Raw genomic sequence first — 13,450 nt, 5'->3', positions numbered from 1 at the left:
ATACATGTTTGTTGGTGTAGAAAAGCATGAGTGGGAATGTTTGGAGCATTCACACAACAAAGCATGAGTGAACGTTGGGAGCATTCACACAACAAAGCATGAGGGAACGTTTGGAGCATTCACAGACCAAAGCATGAGTGAACATTTGGAGCATTCACACAACAAAGCATGAGTGAACGTTTGGAGAATTCACACAACAAAGCATGAGTGAACGTTTGGAGAATTCACACAACAAAGCATGAGTGAAAGTTTGGAGCATTCACACAACAAAGCATGAGTGAACGTTTGGAGCATTCACACAACAAAGCATGAGTGACCGTTTGGAGAATTCACTGAACAAAGCATGAGTTAATGTTTGGAGCATTCACACAACAAAGCATGAGTGAACGTTTGGAGAATTCACACAACAAAGCATGAGTGGACGTTTGGAGAATTCACACAACAAAGCATGAGTGAACGTTTGGAGCATTCACACAACAAAGCATGAGTGAACGTTTGGAGCATTCACACAACAAAGCATGAAGGAACGTTTGGAGCATTCACTGAACAAAGCATGAGTTAATGTTTGGAGAATTCACTGAACAAAGCATGAGTTAATGTTTGGAGCATTCACACAACAAAGCATGAGTGAACGTTTGGAGAATTCACACAACAAAGCATGAGTGAACATTTGGAGAATTCACACAACAAAGCATGAGTGAACGTTTGGAGCATTCACACAACAAAGCATGAGTTAATGTTTGGAGCATTCACACAACAAAGCATGAGTGAACGTTTGGAGAATTCACACAACAAAGCATGAGTGAACGTTTGGAGTATTCACACAACAAAGCATGAGTGAACGTTTGGAGCATTCACTGAACAAAGCATGAGTTAATGTTTGGAGCATTCACACAACAAAGCATGAGTGACCGTTTGGAGAATTCACTGAACAAAGCATGAGTTAATGTTTGGAGCATTCGCACAACAAAGCATGAGTGAACGTTTGGAGAATTCACACAACAAAGCATGAGTGAACATTTGGAGAATTCACACAACAAAGCATGAGTGAACGTTTGGAGCATTCACACAACAAAGCATGAGTGAACGTTTGGAGCATTCACACAACAAAGCATGAGTGAACGTTTGGAGCATTCACACAACAAAGCATGAAGGAACGTTTGGAGCATTCACTGAACAAAGCATGAGTTAATGTTTGGAGCATTCACACAACAAAGCATGAGTGAACGTTTGAAGCATTCACACAACAAAGCATGAGTGAACGTTTGGAGCATTCACACAACAAAGCATGAAGGAACGTTTGGAGAATTCACTGAACAAAGCATGAGTTAATGTTTGGAGCATTCACACAACAAAGCATGAGTGAACGTTTGAAGCATTCACACAACAAAGCATGAGTGAACGTTTGGAGAATTCACTGAACAAAGCATGAGTTAATGTTTGGAGCATTCACACAACAAAGCATGAGTGAACGTTTGGAGAATTCACACAACAAAGCATGAGTGAACGTTTGGAGAATTCACACAACAAAGTATGAGTGAACGTTTGGAGCATTCACACAACAAAGCATGAGTGAACGTTTGGAGCATTCACACAACAAAGCATGAGTGAACGTTTGGAGAATTCACACAACAAAGCATGAGTGAACGTTTGGAGCATTCACACAACAAAGCATGAGTGAACGTTTGGAGCATTCACACAACAAAGCATGAGTGAACGTTTGGAGCATTCACACAACAAAGCATGAAGGAACGTTTGGAGCATTCACTGAACAAAGCATGAGTTAATGTTTGGAGCATTCACACAAAAAAGCATGAGTGAACGTTTGAAGCATTCACACAACAAAGCATGAGTGAACGTTTGGAGCATTCACACAACAAAGCATGAAGGAACGTTTGGAGAATTCACTGAACAAAGCATGAGTTAATGTTTGGAGCATTCACACAACAAAGCATGAGTGAACGTTTGAAGCATTCACACAACAAAGCATGAGTGAACGTTTGGAGAATTCACTGAACAAAGCATGAGTTAATGTTTGGAGCATTCACACAACAAAGCATGAGTGAACGTTTGGAGAATTCACACAACAAAGCATGAGTGAACGTTTGGAGAATTCACACAACAAAGTATGAGTGAACGTTTGGAGCATTCACACAACAAAGCATGAGTGAACGTTTGGAGCATTCACACAACAAAGCATGAGTGAACGTTTGGAGAATTCACACAACAAAGCATGAGTGAACGTTTGGAGCATTCACACAACAAAGCATGAGTGAACGTTTGGAGCATTCACACAACAAAGCATGAGTGAACGTTTGGAGCATTCACACAACAAAGCATGAAGGAACGTTTGGAGCATTCACTGAACAAAGCATGAGTTAATGTTTGGAGCATTCACACAAAAAAGCATGAGTGAACGTTTGAAGCATTCACACAACAAAGCATGAGTGAACGTTTGGAGCATTCACACAACAAAGCATGAAGGAACGTTTGGAGAATTCACTGAACAAAGCATGAGTTAATGTTTGGAGCATTCACACAACAAAGCATGAGTGAACGTTTGAAGCATTCACACAACAAAGCATGAGTGAACGTTTGGAGAATTCACTGAACAAAGCATGAGTTAATGTTTGGAGCATTCACACAACAAAGCATGAGTGAACGTTTGGAGAATTCACACAACAAAGCATGAGTGAACGTTTGGAGAATTCACACAACAAAGTATGAGTGAACGTTTGGAGCATTCACACAACAAAGCATGAGTGAACGTTTGGAGCATTCACACAACAAAGCATGAGTGAACGTTTGGAGAATTCACACAACAAAGCATGAGTGAACGTTTGGAGCATTCACACAACAAGCTGAGGCCCAAGAATGGAGCGTGGGAAAGTACCCTGGCAAGCACATGAAAACTCTTGCTCAAACAATTTCTTTGAAACTCCTGAAAAAGTTTCCAATACGAAGAACATTGCAACATTTGTAAAGCTGCTGTAAATTTGCCGCCTCGCTCTCGCTACACAAAACAATTTCCTCTCCGCCTCCAGCGGCGCCACTCCTGCCAGGGGCGGCTGCAGCACCACAGGAGAGAAACCACGTCCCTGTGCATACCCGCACCTTCCAGAAAAGGTAGGAGTTGTGCTTAGACATTAGTATGCAACACTTCTGCTCCCTGATGACACATCAGGCCCTTCTTACAGGATCTGACTGCTGGATTTACACTCCAGGCCCGACTGATCAATGGGATTGAGTGTGGGAATAGGACTTCTTTGACGGTCTGGATTGGCCTATACCTTTAAAAAACTGAGTTAACCCGGAGAGGGTCGCCACAAAATATGTTTCTGTAAAAATGCAAGTGAGAGAAAATAGCCCTCAGGCCAGTGGTTTCATGTCTGAAAAGATTCATTTAAAGTTCCAAGTCTATTTAAGAATAATGCTTACCGTATTTTTCCGGACCATAGGGCGCACCGGATTGTAAGGCGCACTGCCAAAGAACTGGTCTATTCAGGTCGACTTTCATATATAAAGTGCACCGGATTATAAGGCGCATTGACGGCTTTTCTTGATCTTTTCTGTACCGTATTTTCCGGACCATAGGGCACACCGGAATATAAGGCGCAATGCCGATGGGCGGGTCTATTCAGGTCTATTTTCATATAAAAGGCGCACCGGATTATAAGGTGCATTGATGAAAGCTTTTTTTGATCTTTTCTGTACCGTATTTTCCTGACCATAGGGCGCACCGGAATATAAGGCTTTATGCCGATGGGCGGGTCTATCCAGGTCTATTTTCATATAAAAGGCGCACCGGATTATAAGGTGCATTGATGACAGCTTTTCTTGATTTTTTCAGAATAGTATTTTCCAGGTCAGAGGGCGCACCGGATTATAAGGCGCACCTGCTGATGAGCGGGTCTATTCAGGTCGACTTTCATATATAAAGTGCACCGGATTATAAGGCGCATTAATGACGGCTTTTCTTGATCTTTTCTGTACCGTATTTTCCGGACCATAGGGCACACCGGAATATAAGGCTTTATGCCGATGGGCGGGTCTATCCAGGTCTATTTTCATATAAAAGGCGCACCGGATTATAAGGTGCATTGATGAAAGCTTTTTTTGATCTTTTCTGTACCGTATTTCCCTGACCATAGGGCGCACCGGAATATAAGGCTTTATGCCGATGGGCGGGTCTATCCAGGTCTATTTTCATATAAAAGGCGCACCGGATTATAAGGTGCATTGATGACAGCTTTTCTTGATTTTTTCAGAATAGTATTTTCCAGGTCAGAGGGCGCACCGGATTATAAGGCGCACCTGCTGATGAGCGGGTCTATTCAGGTCGACTTTCATATATAAAGTGCACCGGATTATAAGGCGCATTAATGACGGCTTTTCTTGATCTTTTCTGTACCGTATTTTCCGGACCATAGGGCGCACCGGATTGTAAGGCGCACTGCCAAAGAACGGGTCTATTCAGGTCGACTTTCATATATAAAGTGCACCGGATTATTAGGCGCATTAATGACGGCTTTTCTTGATCTTTTCTGTACCGTATTTTCCGGACCATAGGGCGTAAAGCGCACTGCCGATAAGCGGGTCTAGTCAAGTCTATTTTCATACGAAAGGTGCACCGGATTATAAGGCGCATCGATGAAAGCTTTTTTTGATCTTTTCTGTACCGTATTTTCCTGACCATAGGGCGCACCGGAATATAAGGCTTTATGCCGATGGGCGGGTCTATCCAGGTCTATTTTCATATAAAAGGCGCACCGGATTATAAGGTGCATTGATGAAAGCTTTTTTTGATCTTTTCTGTACCGTATTTTCCTGACCATAGGGCGCACCGGAATATAAGGCTTTATGCCGATGGGCGGGTCTATCCAGGTCTATTTTCATATAAAAGGCGCACCGGATTATAAGGTGCATTGATGACAGCTTTTCTTGATTTTTTCAGAATAGTATTTTCCAGGTCAGAGGGCGCACCGGATTATAAGGCGCACCTGCTGATGAGCGGGTCTATTCAGGTCGACTTTCATATATAAAGTGCACCGGATTATAAGGCGCATTAATGACGGCTTTTCTTGATCTTTTCTGTACCGTATTTTCCGGACCATAGGGCGCACCGGATTGTAAGGCGCACTGCCAAAGAACGGGTCTATTCAGGTCGACTTTCATATATAAAGTGCACCGGATTATAAGGCGCATTGACGGCTTTTCTTGATCTTTTCTGTACCGTATTTTCCGGACCATAGGGCACACCGGAATATAAGGCGCAATGCCGATGGGCGGGTCTATTCAGGTCTATTTTCATATAAAAGGCGCACCGGATTATAAGGTGCATTGATGAAAGCTTTTTTTGATCTTTTCTGTACCGTATTTTCCTGACCATAGGGCGCACCGGAATATAAGGCTTTATGCCGATGGGCGGGTCTATCCAGGTCTATTTTCATATAAAAGGCGCACCGGATTATAAGGTGCATTGATGACAGCTTTTCTTGATTTTTTCAGAATAGTATTTTCCAGGTCAGAGGGCGCACCGGATTATAAGGCGCACCTGCTGATGAGCGGGTCTATTCAGGTCGACTTTCATATATAAAGTGCACCGGATTATAAGGCGCATTAATGACGGCTTTTCTTGATCTTTTCTGTACCGTATTTTCCGGACCATAGGGCGCACCGGATTGTAAGGCGCACTGCCAAAGAACGGGTCTATTCAGGTCGACTTTCACATATAAAGTGCACCGGATTATAAGGCGCATTAATGACGGCTTTTCTTGATCTTTTCTGTACCGTATTTTCCGGACCATAGGGCGTAAAGCGCACTGCCGATAAGCAGGTCTAGTCAAGTCTATTTTCATACGAAAGGTGCACCGGATTATAAGGCGCATCGATGAAAGCTTTTTTTGATCTTTTCTGTACCGTATTTTCCTGACCATAGGGCGCACCGGAATATAAGGCGCAATGCCGATGGGCGGGTCTATTCAGGTCTATTTTCATATAAAAGGCGCACCGGATTATAAGGTGCATTGATGACAGCTTTTCTTGATTTTTTCAGAATAGTATTTTCCAGGTCAGAGGGCGCACCGCATTATAAGGCGCACCTGCTGATGAGCGGGTCTATTCAGGCCGATTTTCATATAAACTATAAGGATTATAAGGCGCACTGCCGGTGAATGGGCTTTTTTAAAAAAATGTTTTCATTTATAAAGTGCACCAGATTATAAGGCGCAAAAATTACGGCTTTTCTTGATCTTCTCTGTACCCTATTTTCCGGACCATAAGGTGCACTGCCGATGAGCAGGTTTATTTTCATATAAGGTGCACAAGATTATAAAGCACATTAATGCCAGCTTTTCTTGATCTTTTCTTAACCGTATTTTCCGGACCATAGGGCGCACCGGATTATAAGGCGCACGGCCGATGAGCGGGTCTATTCAGGTCGATTTTTTGAACTTTTTTCATATATAAAGTGCACCAGATTATAAGGCGCAAAAATTACGGCTTTTCTTGATCTTCTCTGTACCCTATTTTCCGGACCATAAGGCGCACTGCCGATGAGCAGGTTTATTTTCATATAAGGTGCACAAGATTATAAGACACATTAATGCCATCTTTTCTGAACCGTATTTTCCTGACCATAGGGCGCACCGGATTATAAGGCGCACGGCAGATGAGCGGGTCTATTCAGGTCGATTTTCATATAAAAGGCGCACTGGATTATAAGGTGAATTAATGACGGCTTTTCTTGATCTTTTCTGTACCGTATTTTCCGGACCATAGGGCGCACCGGATTATAAAGCGCACAGCCATGAGCGGGTCTATTCAGGTCGATTTTTTGAACTTTTTTCATATATAAAGTGCACCCGATTATAAGGCGCAAAAATTACGGCTTTTCTTGATCTTCTCTGTACCCTATTTTCCGGACCATAAGGCGCACTGCCGATGAGCAGGTTTATTTTCATATAAGGTGCACAAGATTATAAAGCACATTAATGACAGCTTTTCTTGATCTTTTCTTAACCGTATTTTCCGGACCATAGGGCGCACCGGATTATAAGGCGCACGGCCGATGAGCGGGTCTATTCAGGTCGATTTTTTGAACTTTTTTCATATATAAAGTGCACCCGATTATAAGGCGCAAAAATTACGGCTTTTCTTGATCTTCTCTGTACCCTATTTTCCGGACCATAAGGCGCACTGCCGATGAGCAGGTTTTTTTTCATATATAAGGTGCACAAGATTATAAGACACATTAATGCCATCTTTTCTGAACCGTATTTTCCGGACCATAGGGCGCACCGGATTATAAGGCGCAAGGCCGATGAGCGGGGCTATTCAGGTCGATTTTCATATAAAAGGCGCACTGGATTATAAGGTGAATTAATGACGGCTTTTCTTGATCTTTTCTGTACCGTATTTTCCGGACCATAGGGCGCACCGGATTATAAAGCGCACAGCCATGAGCGGGTCTATTCAGGTCGATTTTTTGAACTTTTTTCATATATAAAGTGCACCAGATTATAAGGCGCAAAAATTACGGCTTTTCTTGATCTTCTCTGTACCCTATTTTCCGGACCATAAGGCGCACTGCCGATGAGCAGGTTTATTTTCATATATAAGGTGCACAAGATTATAAGACACATTAATGCCATCTTTTCTGAACCGTATTTTCCGGACCATAGGGCGCACCGGATTATAAGGCGCACGGCCGATGAGCGGGTCTATTCAGGTCGATTTTCATATAAAAGGCGCACTGGATTATAAAGTGAATTAATGACGGCTTTTCTTGATCTTTTCCGTACCGTATTTTCCGGACCATAGGGCGCACCGGATTATAAAGCACACAGCCGACGAGTGGGTCTATTGAGCCCTATTTTCATATATAAGGTGCACTGCAGTTAAAAAGCGCATTAATGGCAGCTTTTCTTGAATTTTCTTTACCGTATTTTCTGGACCATAGGGCACCAGATTATAAGGCGCATTACAGTCCAAGCTTATCTCTTATGTGTGACTGCCTTCATATTGCAGCCTACATGTATCTCTTATGTGTGACTGCCATCCTATTGCAGTCTGCACCTATCTCTTAAATGGTAAAATGGTTGTACTGGTATAGCGCTTTTCTACACCTTTTAAGGAGCCCAAAGCGCTTTGGCAGTATTTCCACATTCACCCATTCACACACTGATGGCGGGAGCTGCCATGCAAGGTGCTAACCAGGTCTAAGGGTGGGGTGTCTTGCTCAAGGACACAACGGGCGTGACTAGGATGGTAGAAGGTGGGGATTGAACCAGTAACCCTCAGATTGCTGGCACAGCCACTCTACCAACTTCGCCACGCCGTCCCCTAGGATGGGAACGTCGGTCTTCAGTAATGCGGACGCTGTATCGATCTGTTGTGGTGAAGAAGGAGCTGAGCCGGAAGGCAAAGCTCTCAATTTACCGGTCCATCTACATTCCCATCCTCACCTATGGTCATGAGCTTTGGGTTATGACCGAAAGGACAAGATCACGGGTACAAGCGGCCCAAATGACTTTCCTCCGCCGGGTGGCAGGGCTGGGGAGGGTAAAGTCTGGGCTTCCCTGCTTAGGCTGCTGCCCCCGTGAACCCAATAAGCGGAAGAAGAAGGATGGATGGTCTGATTACAAGAACATTTGACAAAGAATATGAGTAAGAAGGCAAAATGAACCTTTATGAGCACTCTGTTGTGACAACACCGCCACGTTATATAAAGAGGAGCTGTTAACTACCTGCGCCGGCGCTCCATTGATCATCAGGTAGTACAGTTTGCTGAGGATGCTCTGCTGCAGCTGGTCCCAGGAAACAGACCGATCCTCCCTCATTAGGAACGGGGGACCAAACCTGGAAGCACAAACAGAACTTGTTAGACTTAGACAAACACTCCGCGTCAACAGCGCTGGTCTCCCTCGGCAGGGCGCGATAATGAATAAAACAAATGATATCGCCATTAGAGCAGGATTCTCATTATGATATCGCTACGGGGGAGAGGTAACGCAGAGAGGGAAAAGCATCACTCTAAAAGGATGGATCCCATGACACATTCATTAGAACACACGTTTAATTGAGGGCGGCCCTCCATCGTCTGGCTCGGATTTATTAGGAGCAGCCACTAGACCCACACGGCCACGCGATAACGACGATATTTGTCGAAACATTTACAGAAAGGGTCAACGTCTTCTAGGGATACAAAAAATATGTTTGGATCAATTTATGAAACCTTATCTTACCCACTTTGTGAAAACCTCAAAGGATATGTCGTGAAAACATGCGCAGGAAAACAAAACAAACTAAACTAAATAAATTTGCTTGTGCTTACCGACCTCAAAGCTATTTTATTTGGTACATTGACCATATGACCAGTAGATGGCAGTCGCACATAAGACATAGGTGTAGACTGCAATATGATGGCAGGCACACAGAGTATGGACGGTCCTCTCCATGCCGAGCTCTAGTACGCACTACTTTGTGGACGCCGTCCGCTCCACATTTCCTGTGAGTGTTTTGCAGCATTTTGTTTAGTTTTCTTCATAGCACTTCCCTGTTCCTCTTGCTTTTTGTTCCTTTATCAATAAATACCCTTTTTTTTTTTGCACCTCGTATGTCTGCATTTTTTTGTTCGAATATAGACAATAATGAAATTTTTTGTGGTGCCCTTATTTAGAAAAGTATGGAAAAACATATTGGTATCGAGACAACCCTAGTTATTCTCTGTTCACCGGTGACTTTTGACGATCCTCTCCTTGATGCTCTAGAACGCACTACTTTGTGGACGCCGTCTGCTCCACATTTCCTGTGAGTTTTTTGCTGGGTTTCAGCATTTTGTTTATTTTTTCTTTATAGCACTTCCCTGTTCCTCTTGCTTTTTGTTCTTTTATCTATAAATACCCCCTTTTTTTGTTGCACCTTGTATGTCTGCATGTTTTTGTTCAAATAAAGACAATAATGACATTTTTTGTGGTTCCCGTTATTTAGAAAAGTATGGAATTACATAATTGTGTCAAGACAACCCTAGTCAGGACATTATTCTTTGTTCACTGGTGACTAATGACGATCCTCTCCATGCCCAGCTCTAGTATGCACTAATTTGTGGACGCCGTCTGCTCCACATTTCCTGTGAGTGTTTTGCAGCATTTTGTTTAGTTTTCTTCATAGCACTTCCCTGTTGCTCTCACTTTTTGTTCCTTTATCTATAAATACCCCCTTTTTTTTGTTGCACCTCGTATGTCTGCATTTTTTGTTCAAATACAGAAAATAATGATATTTTTTGTGGTCCCCTTATTTGGGAAAAGTATGGAAAAACATATTGGTATCGAGACAACCCTAGTCAGGACATTATTCTCTGTTCATTGGTGACTATTGACGATCCTCTCGATGCCGAGCTCTAGTACGCACTACTTTGTGGACGCCGTCTGCTCCACATTTCCTGTGAGTGCTTTGCTGGGTTTCAGCATTTTGTTTAGTTTTCTTCATAGCACTTCCCTGTTGCTCTTGCTTTTTGTTCCTTTATCAATAAATACCCCCCTTTTTTTGTTGCACCTCGTATGTCTGCATTTTTTTGTTCGAATATAGACAATAATGAAATTTTTTGTGGTGCCCTTATTTAGAAAAGTATGGAAAAACATATTGGTATCGAGACAACCCTAGTTATTCTCTGTTCACCGGTGACTTTTGACGATCCTCTCCTTGATGCTCTAGTACGCACTACTTTGTGGACGCCGTCTGCTCCATATTTCCTGTGAGTTTTTTGCTGGGTTTCAGCATTTTGTTTATTTTTTCTTTATAGCACTTCCCTGTTCCTCTTGCTTTTTGTTCTTTTATCTATAAATACCCCCTTTTTTTGTTGCACCTTGTATGTCTGCATGTTTTTGTTCAAATAAAGACAATAATGACATTTTTTGTGGTTCCCGTTATTTAGAAAAGTATGGAATTACATAATTGTGTCAAGACAACCCTAGTCAGGACATTATTCTTTGTTCACTGGTGACTAATGACGATCCTCTCCATGCCCAGCTCTAGTACGCACTACTTTGTGGACGCCGTCTGCTCCACATTTCCTGTGAGTGTTTTGCAGCATTTTGTTTAGTTTTCTTCATAGCACTTCCCTGTTCCTCTTGCTTTTTGTTCCTTTATCAATAAATACCCTTTTTTTTGTTGCACCTCGTATGTCTGCATTTTTTTGTTCGAATAAAGACAATAATGAAATTTTTTGTGGTGGCCTTATTTAGAAAAGTATGGAAAAACATATTGGTATCGAGACAACCCTAGTTATTCTCTGTTCACTGGTGACTATTCACGATCCTCTCCATGATGCTCTAGAACGCACTACTTTGTGGACCCCGTCTGCTCCACATTTCCTGTGAGTTTTTTGCTGGGTTTCAGCATTTTGTTTAGTTTTCTTCATAGCACTTCCCTGTTGCTCTTGCTTTTTGATCCTTTATCAATAAATACCCCCATTTTTTGTTGCACCTCGTATGTCTGCATTTTTTTGTTCGAATAAAGACAATAATGACATTTTTTGTGGTCCCCCTTATTTAGAAAAGTATGGAAAAATATATTGGTATCGAGACAACCCTTGTCAGGACATTATTCTCCGTTCACTGGTGACTTTTGACAATCCTCTCCATGCCGAGCTCTAGTACGCACTAATTTGTGGACGCCCTCTGCTCCACATAATGACATTTTTTGTGGTCCCCCTTATTTAGAAAAGTATGGAAAAATATATTGGTATCGAGACAACCCTTGTCAGGACATTATTCTCCGTTCACTGGTGACTTTTGACAATCCTCTCCATGCCGAGCTCTAGTACGCACTAATTTGTGGACGCCCTCTGCTCCACATTTCCTGTGAGTGTTTTGCTGGGTTTCAGCATTTTGTTTGGTTTACATCATACTCTTTCCAGGCAGAGCACTTCCCTGTTGCTGTTGCTTTGTGTTCCTTTTTGTATAATTACCCCTTTTTTTTTCTGCACCTTGTATGTATGCATTTTTTGTTCGAATAAAGACAATAATTATATTTTTTGTGGTCCCCGTTATTTAGAAAAGTATGGAAATACACATTGGTATCGAGACGACCCTAGTCAGGACATTATTCTCTGTTCACTGGTGACTAATGACGATCTTCTCCATGCCGAGCTCTAGTACGCACTACTTTGTGGACGCCGTCTGCTCCACATTTACTGTGAGTGAATTGCTGGGTTTCAGCATTTTGTTTAGTTTTCTTCATCGCACTTCCCTGTTCCTCATGCTTTTTGTTCCTTTATCTATAAATACCTCTTTTTTTTGTTGCACCTTGTATGTATGCATTTTTTTTGTTCAAATAAAGACAATAATGACATTTTTTGTGGTTCCCATTATTTAGAAAAGTATGGAATTACATAATGGTGTCGAGACAACCCTAGTCAGGACATTATTCTCTGTTCACTGGTGACTATTGACGATCCTCTCCATGCCCAGCTCTAGTACGCACTACTTTGTGGACGCCGTCTGCTCTACATTTCCTGTGAGTGAATTGCTGGGTTTCAGCATTTTGTTTGGTTTTCATCATACTCTTTCCGGGCAGAGCACTTCGCTGTTGCTGTTGCTTTGTGTTTCTTTTTGTATAGTTACCCCTTTTTTGTTTGCAGCACCTTGTATGTATGCATTTTTTGTTCGAATAAAGACAATAATTGTATTTTTTGTGGTCCCCCTTATTTAGAAAAGTATGGAAAAACATATTGGTACGAGACGACCCTAGTCAGGACATTATTCTCTGTTCATTGGTGACTATTGACGATCCTTTCCATGCCGAGCTCTAGTACGCACTACTTTGTGGACGCCGTTTGCTCCACATTTCCTGTGAGTGAATTGCTGGGTTTCAGCATTTTGTTAAGTTTTCTTCATAGCACTTCCCTGTTCCTCTTGCGTTTTGTTCTTTTATCTATAAATACCTCTTTTTTTTGTTGCACCTTGTATGTCTGCATGTTCTTGTTCAAATAAAGACAATAATGACATTATTTGTGGTCCCCGTTATTTAGAAAAGTATGGAATTAGATAATGGTCTCGAGACAACCCTAGTCAGGACATTATTCTCTGTTCACTGGTGACTATTGACGATCCTCTCCATGATGCTCTAGTACGCACTACTTTGTGGACACCGTCTGCTCCACATTTCCTGTGACATTTTGCCGGGTTTTAGCATTTTGTTTAGTTTTCGTCATATTCTTTCCGGGCAGAGCATTTCCCTCTTGCTCTCGTTTTTTGTTTTTTCATCTATAAATACCCCATTTTTTTTTGTTGCACCTCGTATGTCTGCATTTTTTTGTTCGAATAAAGACATTAATGACATTTTTTGTGGTCCCCATTATTTAGAAAAGTATGGAAATACACATCGGTATGGAGACAACCCTAGTCAGGACATTATTGTCTGACCATTGGTGACTATTGACGATCCTATC

The 13,450-nt window shown here is 42.1% G+C and overlaps 1 protein-coding gene across 2 annotated transcripts in view; it reads right to left on the bottom strand.

Annotated features, from left to right (window-relative positions):
* usp43b (ubiquitin specific peptidase 43b) overlaps window positions 1–13,450 on the bottom strand; it is a 321,262-nt gene that overhangs the window by 41,842 nt on the left and 265,970 nt on the right. For both annotated transcript variants that reach the window (XM_061884275.1, XM_061884274.1), the window contains exon 8: window positions 8,748–8,859. In XM_061884275.1, the coding sequence (XP_061740259.1) occupies window positions 8,748–8,859 (112 nt within the window). The remainder of the gene's footprint in view (window positions 1–8,747; window positions 8,860–13,450) is intronic.

The sequence above is a fragment of the Nerophis ophidion genome, linkage group LG23 (genome assembly GCF_033978795.1).
Source record: "Nerophis ophidion isolate RoL-2023_Sa linkage group LG23, RoL_Noph_v1.0, whole genome shotgun sequence".
Lineage (NCBI taxonomy): Eukaryota > Metazoa > Chordata > Actinopteri > Syngnathiformes > Syngnathidae > Nerophis > Nerophis ophidion.
Note: the sequence above shows the minus strand (reverse complement) of the source record. Positions and strands in the feature narration are given on the sequence as shown.